This window comes from Artemia sp. Qi Xiang Cuo, chromosome 19 (assembly GCF_049724085.1).
Source record: "Artemia sp. Qi Xiang Cuo chromosome 19, ASM4972408v1, whole genome shotgun sequence".
NCBI lineage: Eukaryota > Metazoa > Arthropoda > Branchiopoda > Anostraca > Artemiidae > Artemia > Artemia sp. Qi Xiang Cuo.
The window spans coordinates 37798458-37812836 of NC_142812.1; the positions used below are offsets into that span (position 1 = coordinate 37798458).

The window sequence follows — 14379 nt, forward strand, 5'->3', positions numbered from 1 at the left end:
CGTCAAGAGATTTTTGGAATATTTTCTCTAATATTGCTAAATTACTTTTACAAACATTGGTCCATAGTCATTGCTAAGTGGGTTGAGGGGATTTATATCCCCCTCAGTCTAGTCCACAATGTCTTTCAGTCTGATCTCTCCAAACCAATATCTTTAGAAACCTGTAGTTTATTTGAAAAACATGTATTACTATTTACACTATAGCATACGCTAATGTTAGATACAGTATTTAAAATCATGGTTGCAGCAACCTAGCAAAGCGTGAACCACAATCAATTGCGGATGAAATTTAAAAGCGGGCTCATACACTAATGGTGGCCCATTTTGTCAAAAATTAGGCACATCAGGTTTAGTTATACAGTGGTTATTCCTGCTGGAATTCCCACAGAAATCCTCAGGAGCTTGATTAAAAACGATGTTTTCTCATTCCCTTACTTAAGCATTTCTAATCTTCAACTAATAAATTACTAGGATACATAGGATAAATAATTGCCATTCTTATTTCTAAAAACAGAACAAGTAATAAGTTCCTCTGTGTAGAATTATGGTTTTCATGTATTTACAACAAAATACTTATGTATTAAATGAGGATACCCATCTAGGTTCCGTGTTTAGACCAATTAAAGTTGACCCAAACAGATGGCAAGTTAAGTGCTATTTTGTGGGGTTTATGATCAAGTCTCTTTTAGCATAGGATATAGAGTAATAAGCCAAGTGTAAATCAACATCAACGAATATGTCAACCTATAAATACACAAAATAGTTAAAATTCACGATTTTGGAAGAACAGTAAAAAAAATAAGAATAAACGTGAAAGTTTTAATGCCAAGCTGGCAAGCCATACCAAAAAAAATTGAAATGACTAAGAAACGAGACTTTAGACCAGTGAAATTGAAGAATCAATATTTCACCTGCATAAGTAGCAACTTACCCTCAGTGCTAATAAGAAAGACTGGTGTAGGAGAACTGAAAAAAAATACACCGAACAACTGAAGGATGTGGACTTAAAAATAATCAAACCAAGAGAAATAAAATAATAAAGCAACAAAGAACTAAAAGGAAATTAAAAATAATACGGAGATAGAAAATCCAACAATACAATTGAGTTGCTTATTTCGGAATCAGCGTAATCTTTTAATATTATAAAATATATGAATTTTTTTCCTATCCAGGTTAATATATTGGCAGAAGAAGATTGCTGTTTTTTGCCCACATAAATTTGCAAAAAAGAGAACTGCAAAAAGAAATCTAACCAGTTCTAGTGCCATCTGTTATATCATTTATATAGTAGATGGCGTGTTACAATTAAGAGCCCCATACCATAGCTGCAGTAACTAGACCAGATCATTGCCGCTTCTGAATTAGTTCCGCTCCACCATTTCTTCTATATCATTCGGAATTGCGATGTTTGGAATAGATTTTTCGAGTTGTAACAAATAATGACAAAATATTTCAGGTTTTATTAGATGATTAATAGTAAAATGTTTTTAACAAGAGATATTGATGTGAAAACGAGGGACCAATAGGAATTCATATGAATGGCTGCTCTGAGCTAGAGTAAGGTCAATTTCAGCCTTTAATTACTGCCATATTACTTTAATTATTACCACAAAAAAAGCTCAATGAAACCAGTGTTGTGTTCAGCAAAAACTATTTTCTTATTTTTCTGTTTATAGTGATCAGAAGTTACAATTTTTATTAACGCTAATGAATAATCCAATTGGCTAGATATACATGAATTAACTGAAAAGCTTTATATGTCAATATGAAGTAACTAAATAACATTTGCACGGGATTCTGACTAATGGACAATTCTTCTGGGCTTGGTATGTTTTGTTGAGCTGAAAAACCTCTTCCTAGCTAATTTATCTATTATGGGTTGCCTCCCCGTAGTAGCATAATATTTGTAGGCATGAATATATAATGAGTCGGAGGTAAAAGGCTTGAGACTGTCTGTGCAGGATTTCGACTCTTTTTGATAGAAGAGCATCGCCAAGTGCTGAAAACCATGTTGTGACAAAGATGGGCCCAGGATTGCACAAAGCCTCCATTCATGGAGGTCCCAGGGACTTCTTGCTGTTTGGTTCTAAGCCGGCTTAAGCACTTCGGTGTAAACCTAAAAAGACAAGTTGATCCCCGTCCTGCAATGGTATCCGGGATCACTGCTTTTACTGAAGCCACAATAATTTCAATGATTTAGAGAACATGAAAATTGGAACTTGCAACGTTACGACTTTTAAAAAAGACTATCTTATCGACATTTTGACTGACGAATTCAGACGATTCGAACTGGATTTATCAGGAGTTTCAGAAACTCATATCCCAGGGGTAGGAAGCATGAAATTAGGTGATATAGAATTTGTTTACTCAGGCAGGAAGGATGGGGTACATAGACAGGGAATAGGGCTCATGAGGAATAAGGAAGCTGCTAAGTCTTGTTCAGGCTGGGAAGGTATTAATAATAGAATACTAATTGTTCATTTTCATAACTAGAAAGTTCAGGGTATCAGTTATAGTAGTATACGCCCCTGTAGAACCAACTGACGGAAATACTAGGGACTCAGATGAATTTTACTTACAGTTACAGGAGCAAATAGACAGGGTCCCAGGTAGAAATATGTTGTTATTACTGGGAGATTTTAATGCTCAGGTTAGTAGAAATAGGGATAGATGATATCCCAGCCTAGGTAAATTTGGTGTAGGAAAAGAAAACAGTAATGGATACAGACTTTTGCAATTTTGTAGGTATAACAATCTAGTTATAACAAATGCTGAGTTTGGTCATAAAATGGCTCAGAAGTTAGCATTGTATTCAAGTGATGGTAAGACAGCTAACCTTATGTTATTGCAAACCGAAGTCTAGCAGGATCAATTCAAGATATTAGGGTATACAGGAATGCCGTTCTTGATGTTAAAAGTAAAGATCGCCAACTATTAATGACAAGGGTTAAAAGCTGAAATTTTGGAAAGGTAACTACCTTCAGGGAAATAATGACGCTGGTACACCCCAGGATGAGAATTTGAGAGAAACTTTCCAGGAACAGTTGAATACTAAACTTCAGAGTTTTAAATTTGATAATGTGGAAGATGGTTGGAATAATGTTAGCAAAATATTTTGTGAAGTTGATGAAGGTGTCTTAAGGAAGAAAGCTAGGACTGCAGCTAAGAATAATTGTGAAACAGCTCTATGCTTATCAGATAGTCTAAAGGACATGGGTAAGAATTAACCTGGAGGTAGATCATATAAAAACGACAGGGGTATAGGGCCAATAGCGACATTATTAAATAATGATCCCAGGAGGTACGATGTGGAAACTCTGGGTAGGATTACCATGAATCTGGAAACTGCAGAGCAAGGACGTAAAGTAAACATTTTGCATAAGAATATTAACAGCTTGAGAGGAAGCCACCGATGTAGAATAGTCCTTGTTAATGATAAGACCGGGGTCACAACTACTAATAAGAGAAAAACAAGAGCGATATGGGCTAACTCTTTTGAGAACTTGCTTAACCGAGATAGAGTTGCAGGAACAAATATAGAGGAAAATGAAAAGTTTGTGATGGAAGATTTGTTTTCTGAGGAGGAATTAGCAACAGTACTAAAAGGATTAAAGAATAATAAGGCTCCAGGTGCTGATAGGGTGGTAAATGAATTTCTTAAATATGGTGGCTCTGAAGTTAGAAATAGGTTATTGAAAATTATGAATATGATTTTTGAAAAAGGGGAAGTACTTAACGATTTTAGGAACAACTTAATTAAAGCACTTTATAAAAAACTTGATTAAGAATGATTGTGGTAATTATTAAGCCATTTGTCTGATCTCTGCAGGTAGCAAATTACTTAGTAATACGAAATCTCTTAGTCTGAAAAAGATTGTAAACAATGTTGAAAGAAATGAGCTGTGCGGTTTTAGAACCGGTAGAGGATGTGGCGACCAAATTTTCACTCTTAGGCTAATAATTGAGAAGGCCTGAGTTTTCAAACACCTTTGGTCATCAGTTTTATAGATTATGAGCAAGCGTTCGATTCTGTTGATAGAAGAGCTTTGGTAAAGGTTTTATCCCTTTATGGCATACCAGACAAATACATCAAAGTGATTAGTGCTATGTACGAGCATAACACTGCTGCGGTTAAGGTAGGAAGTGAGGTTAGCAGCTGATTCTGTATTAAATCAGGAGTTAAGCAAGGTTGTGTTTTATCCTCCTTTACATGGATCATTTTGACGACTTTGTATTAAGGAGCACAGGAAAGACAATGGGAGACCAAGGAATCAAATAGGGAGGAAAAACTCTCCTGGACTTAGATTATGCTGATGATTTAAGCATCCGAGATGATAGTGTGAGTAAAACGAATGAACTTTTAGATGTTTTGCAAGCTCAGGATGCTAGAATAGTTTTGAAAATTAATATTAAGAAGACCAAGTCACCAAGGTTAGGAGTAAGTGAAGATGAAAAGCTGACGTTTGGTAATGAAAAGATTGATAAGGGGGGCATCTTCACTTACATTGTTAGTATTATTAGTAATGATGGCGGGAGCTGTCAAGATGTTAAATATAGAATAGCCAAGGCTCAGGGTGTTTTTCACAGTTAAAAAAAGTCTGGAAGAATACGAAGATAAGTCTGCAAACCAAGATTAGAATATTAGAAGCTACAGTGAGGACAGTGGTCAAATATGGCTCGCTCGCTGAAGCATGGACGCTCCTAAAAGCGGATGAAGATTTGCTAGATGTTTTCCAGAGAAATTGCTTAAGGATTGTTCTGGGTACCCGACTGACTGACCGTATTTCAAACAATAGGCTATACGAAAAATGGGGTTCAATACCGCTCTCTAGGGCTATAATGAAAGAAAGGTTGAGGTGGCTAGGGCACGTTGTGCGGACGAAGGATGATAAATTGGCGAAGATTGTTCTTTTCGGCCAACCATCTAGGGCTAAACGGAAAGCAGGTCGTCCCCGTCTCGGGTGGGAGGACATCATAAAGAAACATTTAATGGAAATAGGAACTTCGGGGGCGGGTGTAAAGAGGGAGACTTTGAATAGATTAGGATGGAGGAGGAGCTTGCGTAGCTGTGTTAGCCTCAGGTGGCTTGGTGCTGCAGTGAGCTGTTAGTAGTGGTAGTAGTAGTAAATAACTTAATATATCAATATTAAGATACAAATATAAATAATATCTTATTAATCAATAACCAAAAAATAGTTTTTAAGCTGCAGGTATTTGAAAATGCAACTTCTTTTTTTTTAATACGTTTTTTCCTAATGTAGGTTTTCTGTTTTTGCTCTAGAAAGTGAAGAAAAACATTACTTAATCAACCCTTGGAGTTTCTACATCTGTATCAAGAATAATTTGTTTTTTCTTTTAGTAATTTAAAGATTCGCATTATAATTTATTCTGCCTGATTTGAAGTTGAACATGTCTTGAACGGTTAATGTGTCCGAGAAAAAAAACAGAATATCATAATTAGTATTAGCTAAGCAGGCTTAGAAAAGGTGGGGGGGGGGGATTTTACAAATTATGCCAATTTCATCTTTAACTATTTCCCTATGTATTAAAACGTTTCATTATAGTTAAATTTGAGCTTTGTATGATGTTTACTTTTAGATTCTGAGGAACTCTGTGTAGTCTGTCAAGTTTGGGCAGACAATGAACCACTGGCACTACCAGTTACAACGTCATATAAACCCTTTAACGGCAGACAAAACAGACGGAATTGGAATGAGTGGATCAAGTTACCAGTAAAATATTGTGATTTACCTTTCACCTCCCAGCTTTGTCTGACCATATATGAATGTTCTGAGCCTGGAAATTACTCTCCAGTTGGTGGCACTACATTACCACTCTTTGGGAAGCTGAGTGTCTTCAGACAGGGGTTGTACGATTTGAGAGTGTGGCGCAATGAACCAGCTGATGGTTTTGCTGAGTCAAAAACGCCTGGCAGACCAAAGGATACTGAAAGCTTCACTATGGAGAGATTAGCTGGACTAACGAGGAAACATCGCGAAGGAATGTTACCTCATTCTGATTGGTTAGATCGTGTTGCTTTCCGGGAAATGGAGGAGTTGAATGAAAAGGAGAAAAGGATGATGGACTTCCTCTACCTAGCCATTGAGCTACCTCGTATCGAGTTGAACAACCTTGAATACTCCATCATGTATTATGAAAAACCCGGTGATGACTGTATAATTAAGCCTCTCAAACTTAAAGAATACGTAGTTCTTCCAGACCCTGACTTAAATCAAGAAAACCTTGTGGAAAAGAAGCATCATTGCCTTGCCCGCAGTGCTCGGAGTGGGCAATCAGATAAATTTCTAAAGCCTGATGCGGCTACGCGTGACTTTTTAACGAGAATTGTTGAATCACCGCCAACAAGGACTTTATCTAGTGACGAACAGGACGTCGTTTGGCGATTTCGCTTTCATTTAATGTCTCATAAGAAAGCTTTGGCAAAGTTTCTTCAATGTGTGAATTGGGACTCACCATCAGAGGTCAGGCAAGCTGTGGACTTGATGAAAGACTGGAGTCCCTTGGAGCCTGAAGATGCTCTAGAACTATTTAGCCCAAGGTAAGGACATTTTCTACTTTCTTTTTTGAAATTCTTTGAAGGTTGTCGTCTTTTTTGAGAATTACTACCTAAGTAATATAACAGGATTGCTCTTTTTTTTTCTTTTTTTTTTCTTAATAAAATCTCTATTTACTAGGTTTAGAAATAGCCATATTTCATCATAAAAATAGCCTTTTCTCTCTCTCTCTGTCTCTCTCTCTCTCTCTCTCTCTCTCTCTCTCTCTCTCTCTCTCTCTCTCTCTCTCTCTCTCTCTCTCTCTCTCTCTCTCTCTCTCTCTCTCTCTCTCTCTCTCTCTTTCTCTCTCTCTCTCTCACCGAAGAATTACCTTTAACACATCCTATAAATGAAATGCTAGTATCAAAATAAAGAAATAACAAAGAGTAGACTCACTCCTTTTTTGTATATTTTTGTATTGTGATTGCCTAGTTTCGGCTGATAATTTTAAAACTAGTTTATTTCATGGGGGAGGGGTGGGTCAGTATTTACAAGGTCACAAGCTAAAATGATTTTAGCTGGAATAAATTTATCAGAATCTCTTAAGCAAATAAGATCATTTGCTAAATTGTTAATAGATAAATATCTACGAGACGGGGATGGGTGCCTTTTCATTTTGAGCAAATGAGTATTTTATATAAAATCATAAGCTTTTTATAGACTCCCTGAAAAAAGCCTTTAAGTATGAGCTGCAAAAAAGTCTTAATAAAAAAATGCTTTGATATTTGTCGTGGCCATCCTTCGATGTGTTTTGTCCTGCACAGATGCTCATAATTTTAATGGTCCTAGAATGTCGACTCAAGACGAACACGGAAATAGCTACAATAGAAAATTCAAGGTGATGAAAATTGAATGTCTAAGAGAAACTAATAAAAATTAATATATTTGCAAATAGGAGTTTATTGGTGAAAGATTCGGTCAAACAATGACGAACCTCCTTGTAGAGCAGTGTTTTAAATGAATATATTTAAGAAGAGTAGAACTGGAAATAATCATTTGCCCGCGAAAATGAAGAGACTCTCCTCCCTGCCTCCTCATCCTAAACTGAGCTTTGTTATATATTGGTAAGCACATAGTTGCCAAATAAACAATTTAATGCTTCGAATCGGAAATCAGTTTTCTCTTTGCTCTTTTTCTTTTATTTTTCCTTTTTTTTGCTATTAGTTTTTTACTTGATAGTTTTTTTAATATCTTCTTAGAAACACCTCTGTTTTTGATTTACTCCTTTACTAATATTTCTTTATTAAAATTGCTTTAATCCGTAGCCATAGAATTGTGTTTATGTTAATTCTCCCGGAATTCGGAAAACAAACTAATTATGGTTTTCAGGTACAAACATTCCGTGGTCCGAAAGTATGCTGTTTCTCGGATAACCAAAGCATCTGATGAAGACATTCAGCTTTATCTTTTGCAGTTGGTTCAAGCGCTCAAATATGAGGGTATGAACCATTCTGTCGAGCCTGAGACATTGTCTATACCTCTCACTGATGGCTCTCAGGTACCTTCATAGTATCTTAATTCATCATCTTCTTTTATTTCCCCTTCAATCTTTTATACAGGTTTGTTTTGACAGTGGTAGATATTAAACAAAAAGAACTCAAGCCTTGGAAGGAGATTGATGACATATTTTGTAGGGTCCACCTTCACAAGACGTGGAATATAATATCAGAGTTTTTGAAGTAACATTCAATAAATATTTTCTTATTTTGAATTTGTACAAAAATAGGGCTAATTTCTTCCGAAAACTCGTCTTTTTTTCTTGTCGAAAAGTGTTTCTGTCAAAATTTGCAAGCATTTGAAACTTGATAATAACAAGCTTACATAAGTGTTCATCTGTATAGGCCAAAATCAGAATATCCCTTTGGATAAACGTATCCAAAAAACAATCATTTAGCAAAGATTCGTTTTCCAAAAGCGCGAATTTGCCTCGGAGAATCTTCGAAAGAATTATCTTTTGACTGTCCTGTCATCCCCATAGTGGGTGTGCTGGGGACGGGTTCAAAATTGAACATGTTAGAAGTCGCTATAAAAGGTACATATTTGGAAATTACATGAAAAACAGAGCATAATTTGTATATTTAAAGATTCTTCTTAGGCTAGACGGGACAAAAACCGCCAAAAGGCTTAATTTGAAAGGCCTTTCTCTCAGATAAATTGTTCGATGTAAGTACCCTTTGTATTTTCGTAGAAAAAGGAAGCATACCATATTAAGCAATCAGCTTGAAGCAAAATAAAACTGCATGAAGGAAAATATGTCATTAAACTTTCCCCTAGGGCCAATTAACACCTTTAAAAACAATTCTCATCCAACCCAATATTTAGCAGTGCCACGATATTTGAGATACCCTACATACAGTATATTTTCGGTTTAGGTTTCTTTATTCACAAACAGGAAAACATTTTTTGCTATTTACAATGCTGTAATTTTGAGAAAACTGACATTTTACTAGCATGCAGCCATAAGATATTAGCCAGTTTCTTCAATTAATACAATATTAAATAACAAATAAATGGAAAAGAGGAACAAAATAGCCAAACAAAAAACTAGACTTTCAATCTCCCCTTAAAACGCTACTTTCCTGCCACCTCACCTCCCATCCTCCCTGCCACCCCACCTCGTTACACATTCAAATGATCTGTCAAAGAAGCCATCTTCACTTCCCCTTCCCCCCTCTTTCTACCAACAAAAACAAATTACCCATCTATTAATAAATATATTTACTTTTTTCTTAAAATTTTTCTTACAAAAAAGTTTTATTTTTTTTGTTAAACTCTTCTACTTTTTTATTACAATCCAAAAGATATTCAGCCGCCCTGGTGCTCTTCTGTAAAACATTCCACACAAAAGTTCCAAGAGACTGCAATCTGAATCCGGATCGTATGCTGCTCCCATGCTCAACTGCCAAATTACATAACCCGCTAATAAATACAGAGTACAAAGAAAAAAGAAAGGAAAAAACCCAAAACAACACAAATACGAAAACTCTACAATTGAACGAAAAGGCGGATGAGCCCGCGGTGCGGCCCAAGCTTGTCAGTGGCTGACTTTAGCAACTAAAATCAAATTGACTTTAGCAATTTGAAGTAACTCAATCTTATTTGTCACATCAGATGCGCTACAATTATGAATAAGTTTTCGGTTCCAAGTACTTGAAGGCAAATAAAGAAGAAACTCAATATATCGAAAGCACTACGAGTGCAGGTGCCTAACATCCTTTTAGCGGATTGAAAACACCAACAGCAAAAGTACAGCATGATCACGAAAAGTTGAATATAACTTATATAAAGCTTTCCGTTTAAATTGGGCCCTATTTGCTACAATTTTAGAATATCCAACCCGATTTTTTTTTCTAGAATCATCTACAAGCTTATTGCGCATACTCGTAATGCTGGAGCATACAGAAATACAAAGCCATTTCAAAGAACAAACAATAGGAATAGTGAAATCAGAACATTTAAGCGGGAATGACGACGCGCGGGAGTTAAAACATAAATATTCGCATTTACCGGTTTTTAAAGTCAAAGACAATGATGATTTCGATCGGCTAATCAATAAAATGTCGTCAGCGTAAGCTAAATATGAAATGCGTATTCTCAGCATAAAGACAGAACGAATAATATCATTCTCATTAATTTCTGCGTTAAAATTCATTTAAACAAAATTCAGCACAGGGGAAATTATCCGTTCACCTTGATTGTCCGTTTCTCGCATAGCTAAGCTCATAATATCATATTAACGCACTCTAGAGTCCGCTAGTGAGAATTACTGTAGATGACGCTGTTTCGCTTCCAAGTAAGCAACGTACATTAGTAATGATCTACTAAAAACACTTGGGACTAGATTATTTGTAAACTAGAAAACGAAAAACGCTGCTTAATAATCACGTAGTTCACCAACATTGGGGAAACCAAAGACTTAAGACAAGCACATGTATCCTTCACTTCTTGAACATGCTTACCTATTATCCTTACTGGTTTGTTTTCCAGAATGTGTACTCTTTTGAACTTACCGTAAAAATTGCTGCTCCGAGTGAGATAGCTATGAAACATATGTGGGTGAATAATTGAATCATTAGTTGAATTCGCTATGACTGGAAAATGTTGCATCTTCACATCATTCCAACTTCTCTGGATATTTTGGAAGAATTGGTGTCACTATGCTATTTTTATGTCTGTCTCCATGACAGATTAGAATCAATAAAAAAAAACCTAAGTATCGTAAGCAATTCATTTGCAGAGTAAACTAAGGTTCATAATAAATTTCAGCCTTCTCAACACTTCATTAGCTTTTGGTACAAGTTTATTTATAAAATTCGCGTATATTGTTAATGTTGTGTCATCAGCAAAAGAAGTATCATAAATATCTAGAAGTTAAATTGATTACTAACTAATGTCCGAAGTTATAAGACGTTGTGTTTTTTTCTGGTAGGCCTCATCTTGTAGACATACTATTAAATAATACTTTTTATCACTTCCTTGCACAGTAGAACCTGTGTAATCAAAAATCCTAGACAGACTTTCAAAATCATTGTTTGAACTTTGGGTTCTGGAGACTGAAAGTTTTCGAAATTTCTTTGAGATTTGGGTTATCGAGATCCCATTGTGGACAATATTCCAAGTAGATATCCCATGCTCGCCTCCTTCTTCAATATATTCGCCTCACATACAATGGTAGTCTTAAAAGTCATATTTGCACTTATGAGGGGGTGAGGTAGGGTAAATAAAATTTCTATTCCTATAAAGTTCGTCCAAATAACCTTCCTTCCCCGAATAATTGAGAAAGTGTGACCTAAAATAAGCTTTATCGTGTTTTTTACTCCTCCCCTCCCCGAGGAGTAGCCTAAGCCCATGCGAACTTATGCTCACAAGAAACCGAAATTTGGAGCAAGTTCATATAGAACATTCCCAATTCAGCACTGTCATGAGGATCAACTCCTGTTTGAACACATCTGCTTTTGCATTTATTGCATAAGAATCACATTCACCGATATTTTACGCGTTATCCTTCGTTAATATACGAGTTAATTTGGCTAGGTCATGGAGACAATTTTGCACAAAATTCACGTCTGCGTGAGAGTTATGATACCAGTAATAATCTGGATGCAGCTTTAAAGCAGATAAGCAAATAGTGTATGTATTAGCTATCAAAACATATAGGGCAGAATGTCTGTTTGTTCACCCCAATAGCTTTAAGGTAACATCAGTATGTCAATATTAAAAAAAAAAAAAAATAGATGGGCTGGTAGGTTTTATATTAGGGAGTTCACTAAGGGAATAGATTCTTTTTTTCTCTCTCTCTGTCTTTCTCTCTTCCTCTATCTATCTCTCTCTTTCTCTGTCTTCTTATTGGGTTTAATTTACCGCTTTTTGTTTAGTTTTTAAAAAAGGATTGGCCATCGTTCACGATTTTAAAAGGATATAGAAATAGTGGTGTTGCTTTCAGGTTCTTCTTGTGTTCAAAATGTCAATATAAAATCAACCTGTTTTGTACACAATTTCATGGTAGTGATAGAGCAAAATTGTTTGAACCTCTAAATCTAAATATCCACAGAAACGATACTTTTCTGCTTATTGTTTTCCACCTTGCTTGCTAGTAACTTGAGTGTAGCAAATAACCTCAAAGCCATTTTTTTTGCTTGCAAAGGTTTCGTCAGCGTATCAACAGATACGCGAGTTGTCAGTACGTAGATTAGACACGCTAGCGCTCATTTGAGTGAATCACAATTTCTAGCTAATCAGAAAAGTCTATATGAAGTCTGATTGGCTCATATTGGTGCTAGATAAATCTCGTATTATTAGAATGTTACCTTGAATCAGCCTTTAAAATGTTATTTCTGTCGCCGCTAGTCAATCTGGCTTGTCTTTATGCTGAAAAATCGTGAAAGCTTCAATTATGCAAAAATGGCTTCCATTTTTTGCTGTTTATCTGTTTATACTTTGTAGTTCTTTTGGATGAACAAAGTGTTCAATAGGGCAAATGCTTATTTGAAGGTGAAATTAAAAATTAAAGCAAATATGTAACAAAATACACTAATCAATTTGACGAAGCGAATTTAAAGACCGCCATGTTAAGTCTGTAGGGTTTTTTTTTTTATAATATCTTCTGTTTCTTTTAGGCTGATAATGAATCTTCGGAACCAGAAGATGAACCTGATCTAGAAGCATCTCAGACATTAAGTGACATCATTGATGAAGAAATCCAAGCTCTCGACATCGTATCGGCTCAAGGATTTGAAAGCTCTGTTGATTTAGCTACGTTTTTGATTAACCGTGCCTGTGGAAACATTGTACTGGCGAATTATTTCAACTGGTACCTTGCCTCCGAGTGTGAAGAAGCAGACAAGAGCGCAAAACATGATAGTAAGACGAGGAACGTATATCTAGCAGTTCGTGACAGGTTTTTGAAGCAGTTGCAAACTAGTGGTAGGCGATCAAAGCAGCTAAGAAAAGTATTAAAACGACAACAAATTGTTTGGGAAAGGATAACAGGACTTCTAAAGACGGTGCATAGAGAAGCAGCTAACAGGAAGAAAAAGATTGAGCGACTGCAGACGCTTCTTGAAGATAAAGATTTTCAAAAAGCTTGTGGAAGTGAGACAGAACCATTAGTGTTCCCTCTCGAACCTCGGGTACGAATTTCAGGGCTAGATGCCTCAAAGGGCAACCTTTTCAAGTCGAACTTGATGCCGGCTTTTTTATCATTTAAGACGGAAAATAATAAAACATTTCCTGCCATTTTTAAGATTGGTGACGACCTGAGACAAGATCAACTTGTTGTACAGATTATAGCTTTAATGGACAAATTGTTAAAGCGCGAAAATTTAGATTTAAAACTTACGCCATATCGTGTTCTCGCTATGCCGAATAAAACTGGTTTTGTTGAGTTTATTGATTCCGTTCCTGTTGCGGAAGTTCTAGAAAAAGACGGCTCTATATTAGAGTTTTTTAAAAAGTTTCATCCCGATGAAAAAGCTCCATTTGGAGTTGCACCAGAAGTTATGGATTCATATATAAGAAGTTGTGCTGGGTACTGTGTCATAACTTACTTACTTGGTGTTGGAGATAGACATTTAGACAACTTGATGCTTACCAATTCTGGTAGAATTTTTCATATTGATTTTGGGTATATTCTTGGACGTGACCCAAAACCTTTACCTCCCCCTATGAAACTTACAAAGGAAATGATAGAAGCCATGGGCGGCGTTCAATCAGAACATTATCAAAAATTCCGAAAATTATGCTACACCACGTTTCTTCATCTACGGAGGCATTCAAATTTAGTCCTAAATTTGTTTTCTCTGATGGTTGATGCCACCATTCCTGATATAGCCTTAGAGCCTGATAAAACAGTGAAAAAAGTGCAAGATAAATTTAGGCTTGAAATGACTGACGAAGAGGCAGTTGTTTACATGCAAAATATGATTGATATATCTGCAACTGCTGTAATGGCGGCGCTAGTAGATCAGCTCCACAAACTTGCTCAAGCCTGGAGGAAATAGTTTTGTGTCGTTTTGATGATAGTGATGAATTGGGGTCCTGTTTGAGAAGTAGTTGAATTGGATTTTTCTATACAATTGTTCAAGAGTTCTGTTATAACTGAATAAACCGTGCCTAGAAAATATACAAGCATTGATAAATTAATAATAAGTTGAGTGGGTCTTGCTAAAAATTTTCACCTTTAATAATTACCAGTCCCTTATATTGGCATTGCCTCTAGATTCTCAGGCTGGACAGCTTTTATGCTTAGTGGAGATCCGTCAGATTCTACAACGTCAACTGAAAATAATCAAATGGCTTGCCCTTTGTTGTACAGCGATATTGATCC

General features: G+C 36.0%; 1 protein-coding gene across 2 annotated transcripts in view; it reads left to right on the top strand.

Annotated features, from left to right (window-relative positions):
* Pi3K59F (phosphatidylinositol 3-kinase 59F) overlaps nucleotides 1–14170 on the top strand; it is a 41576-nt gene extending 27406 nt beyond the window's left edge. For both annotated transcript variants that reach the window (XM_089105671.1, XM_089105672.1), the window contains 3 exons: nucleotides 5599–6559; nucleotides 7884–8052; nucleotides 12671–14170. In XM_089105671.1, the coding sequence (XP_088961797.1) occupies nucleotides 5599–6559; nucleotides 7884–8052; nucleotides 12671–14053 (2513 nt within the window). In that variant the 3' untranslated portion in view covers nucleotides 14054–14170. The remainder of the gene's footprint in view (nucleotides 1–5598; nucleotides 6560–7883; nucleotides 8053–12670) is intronic.
* Nucleotides 14171–14379: the final 209 nt, after the last annotated feature.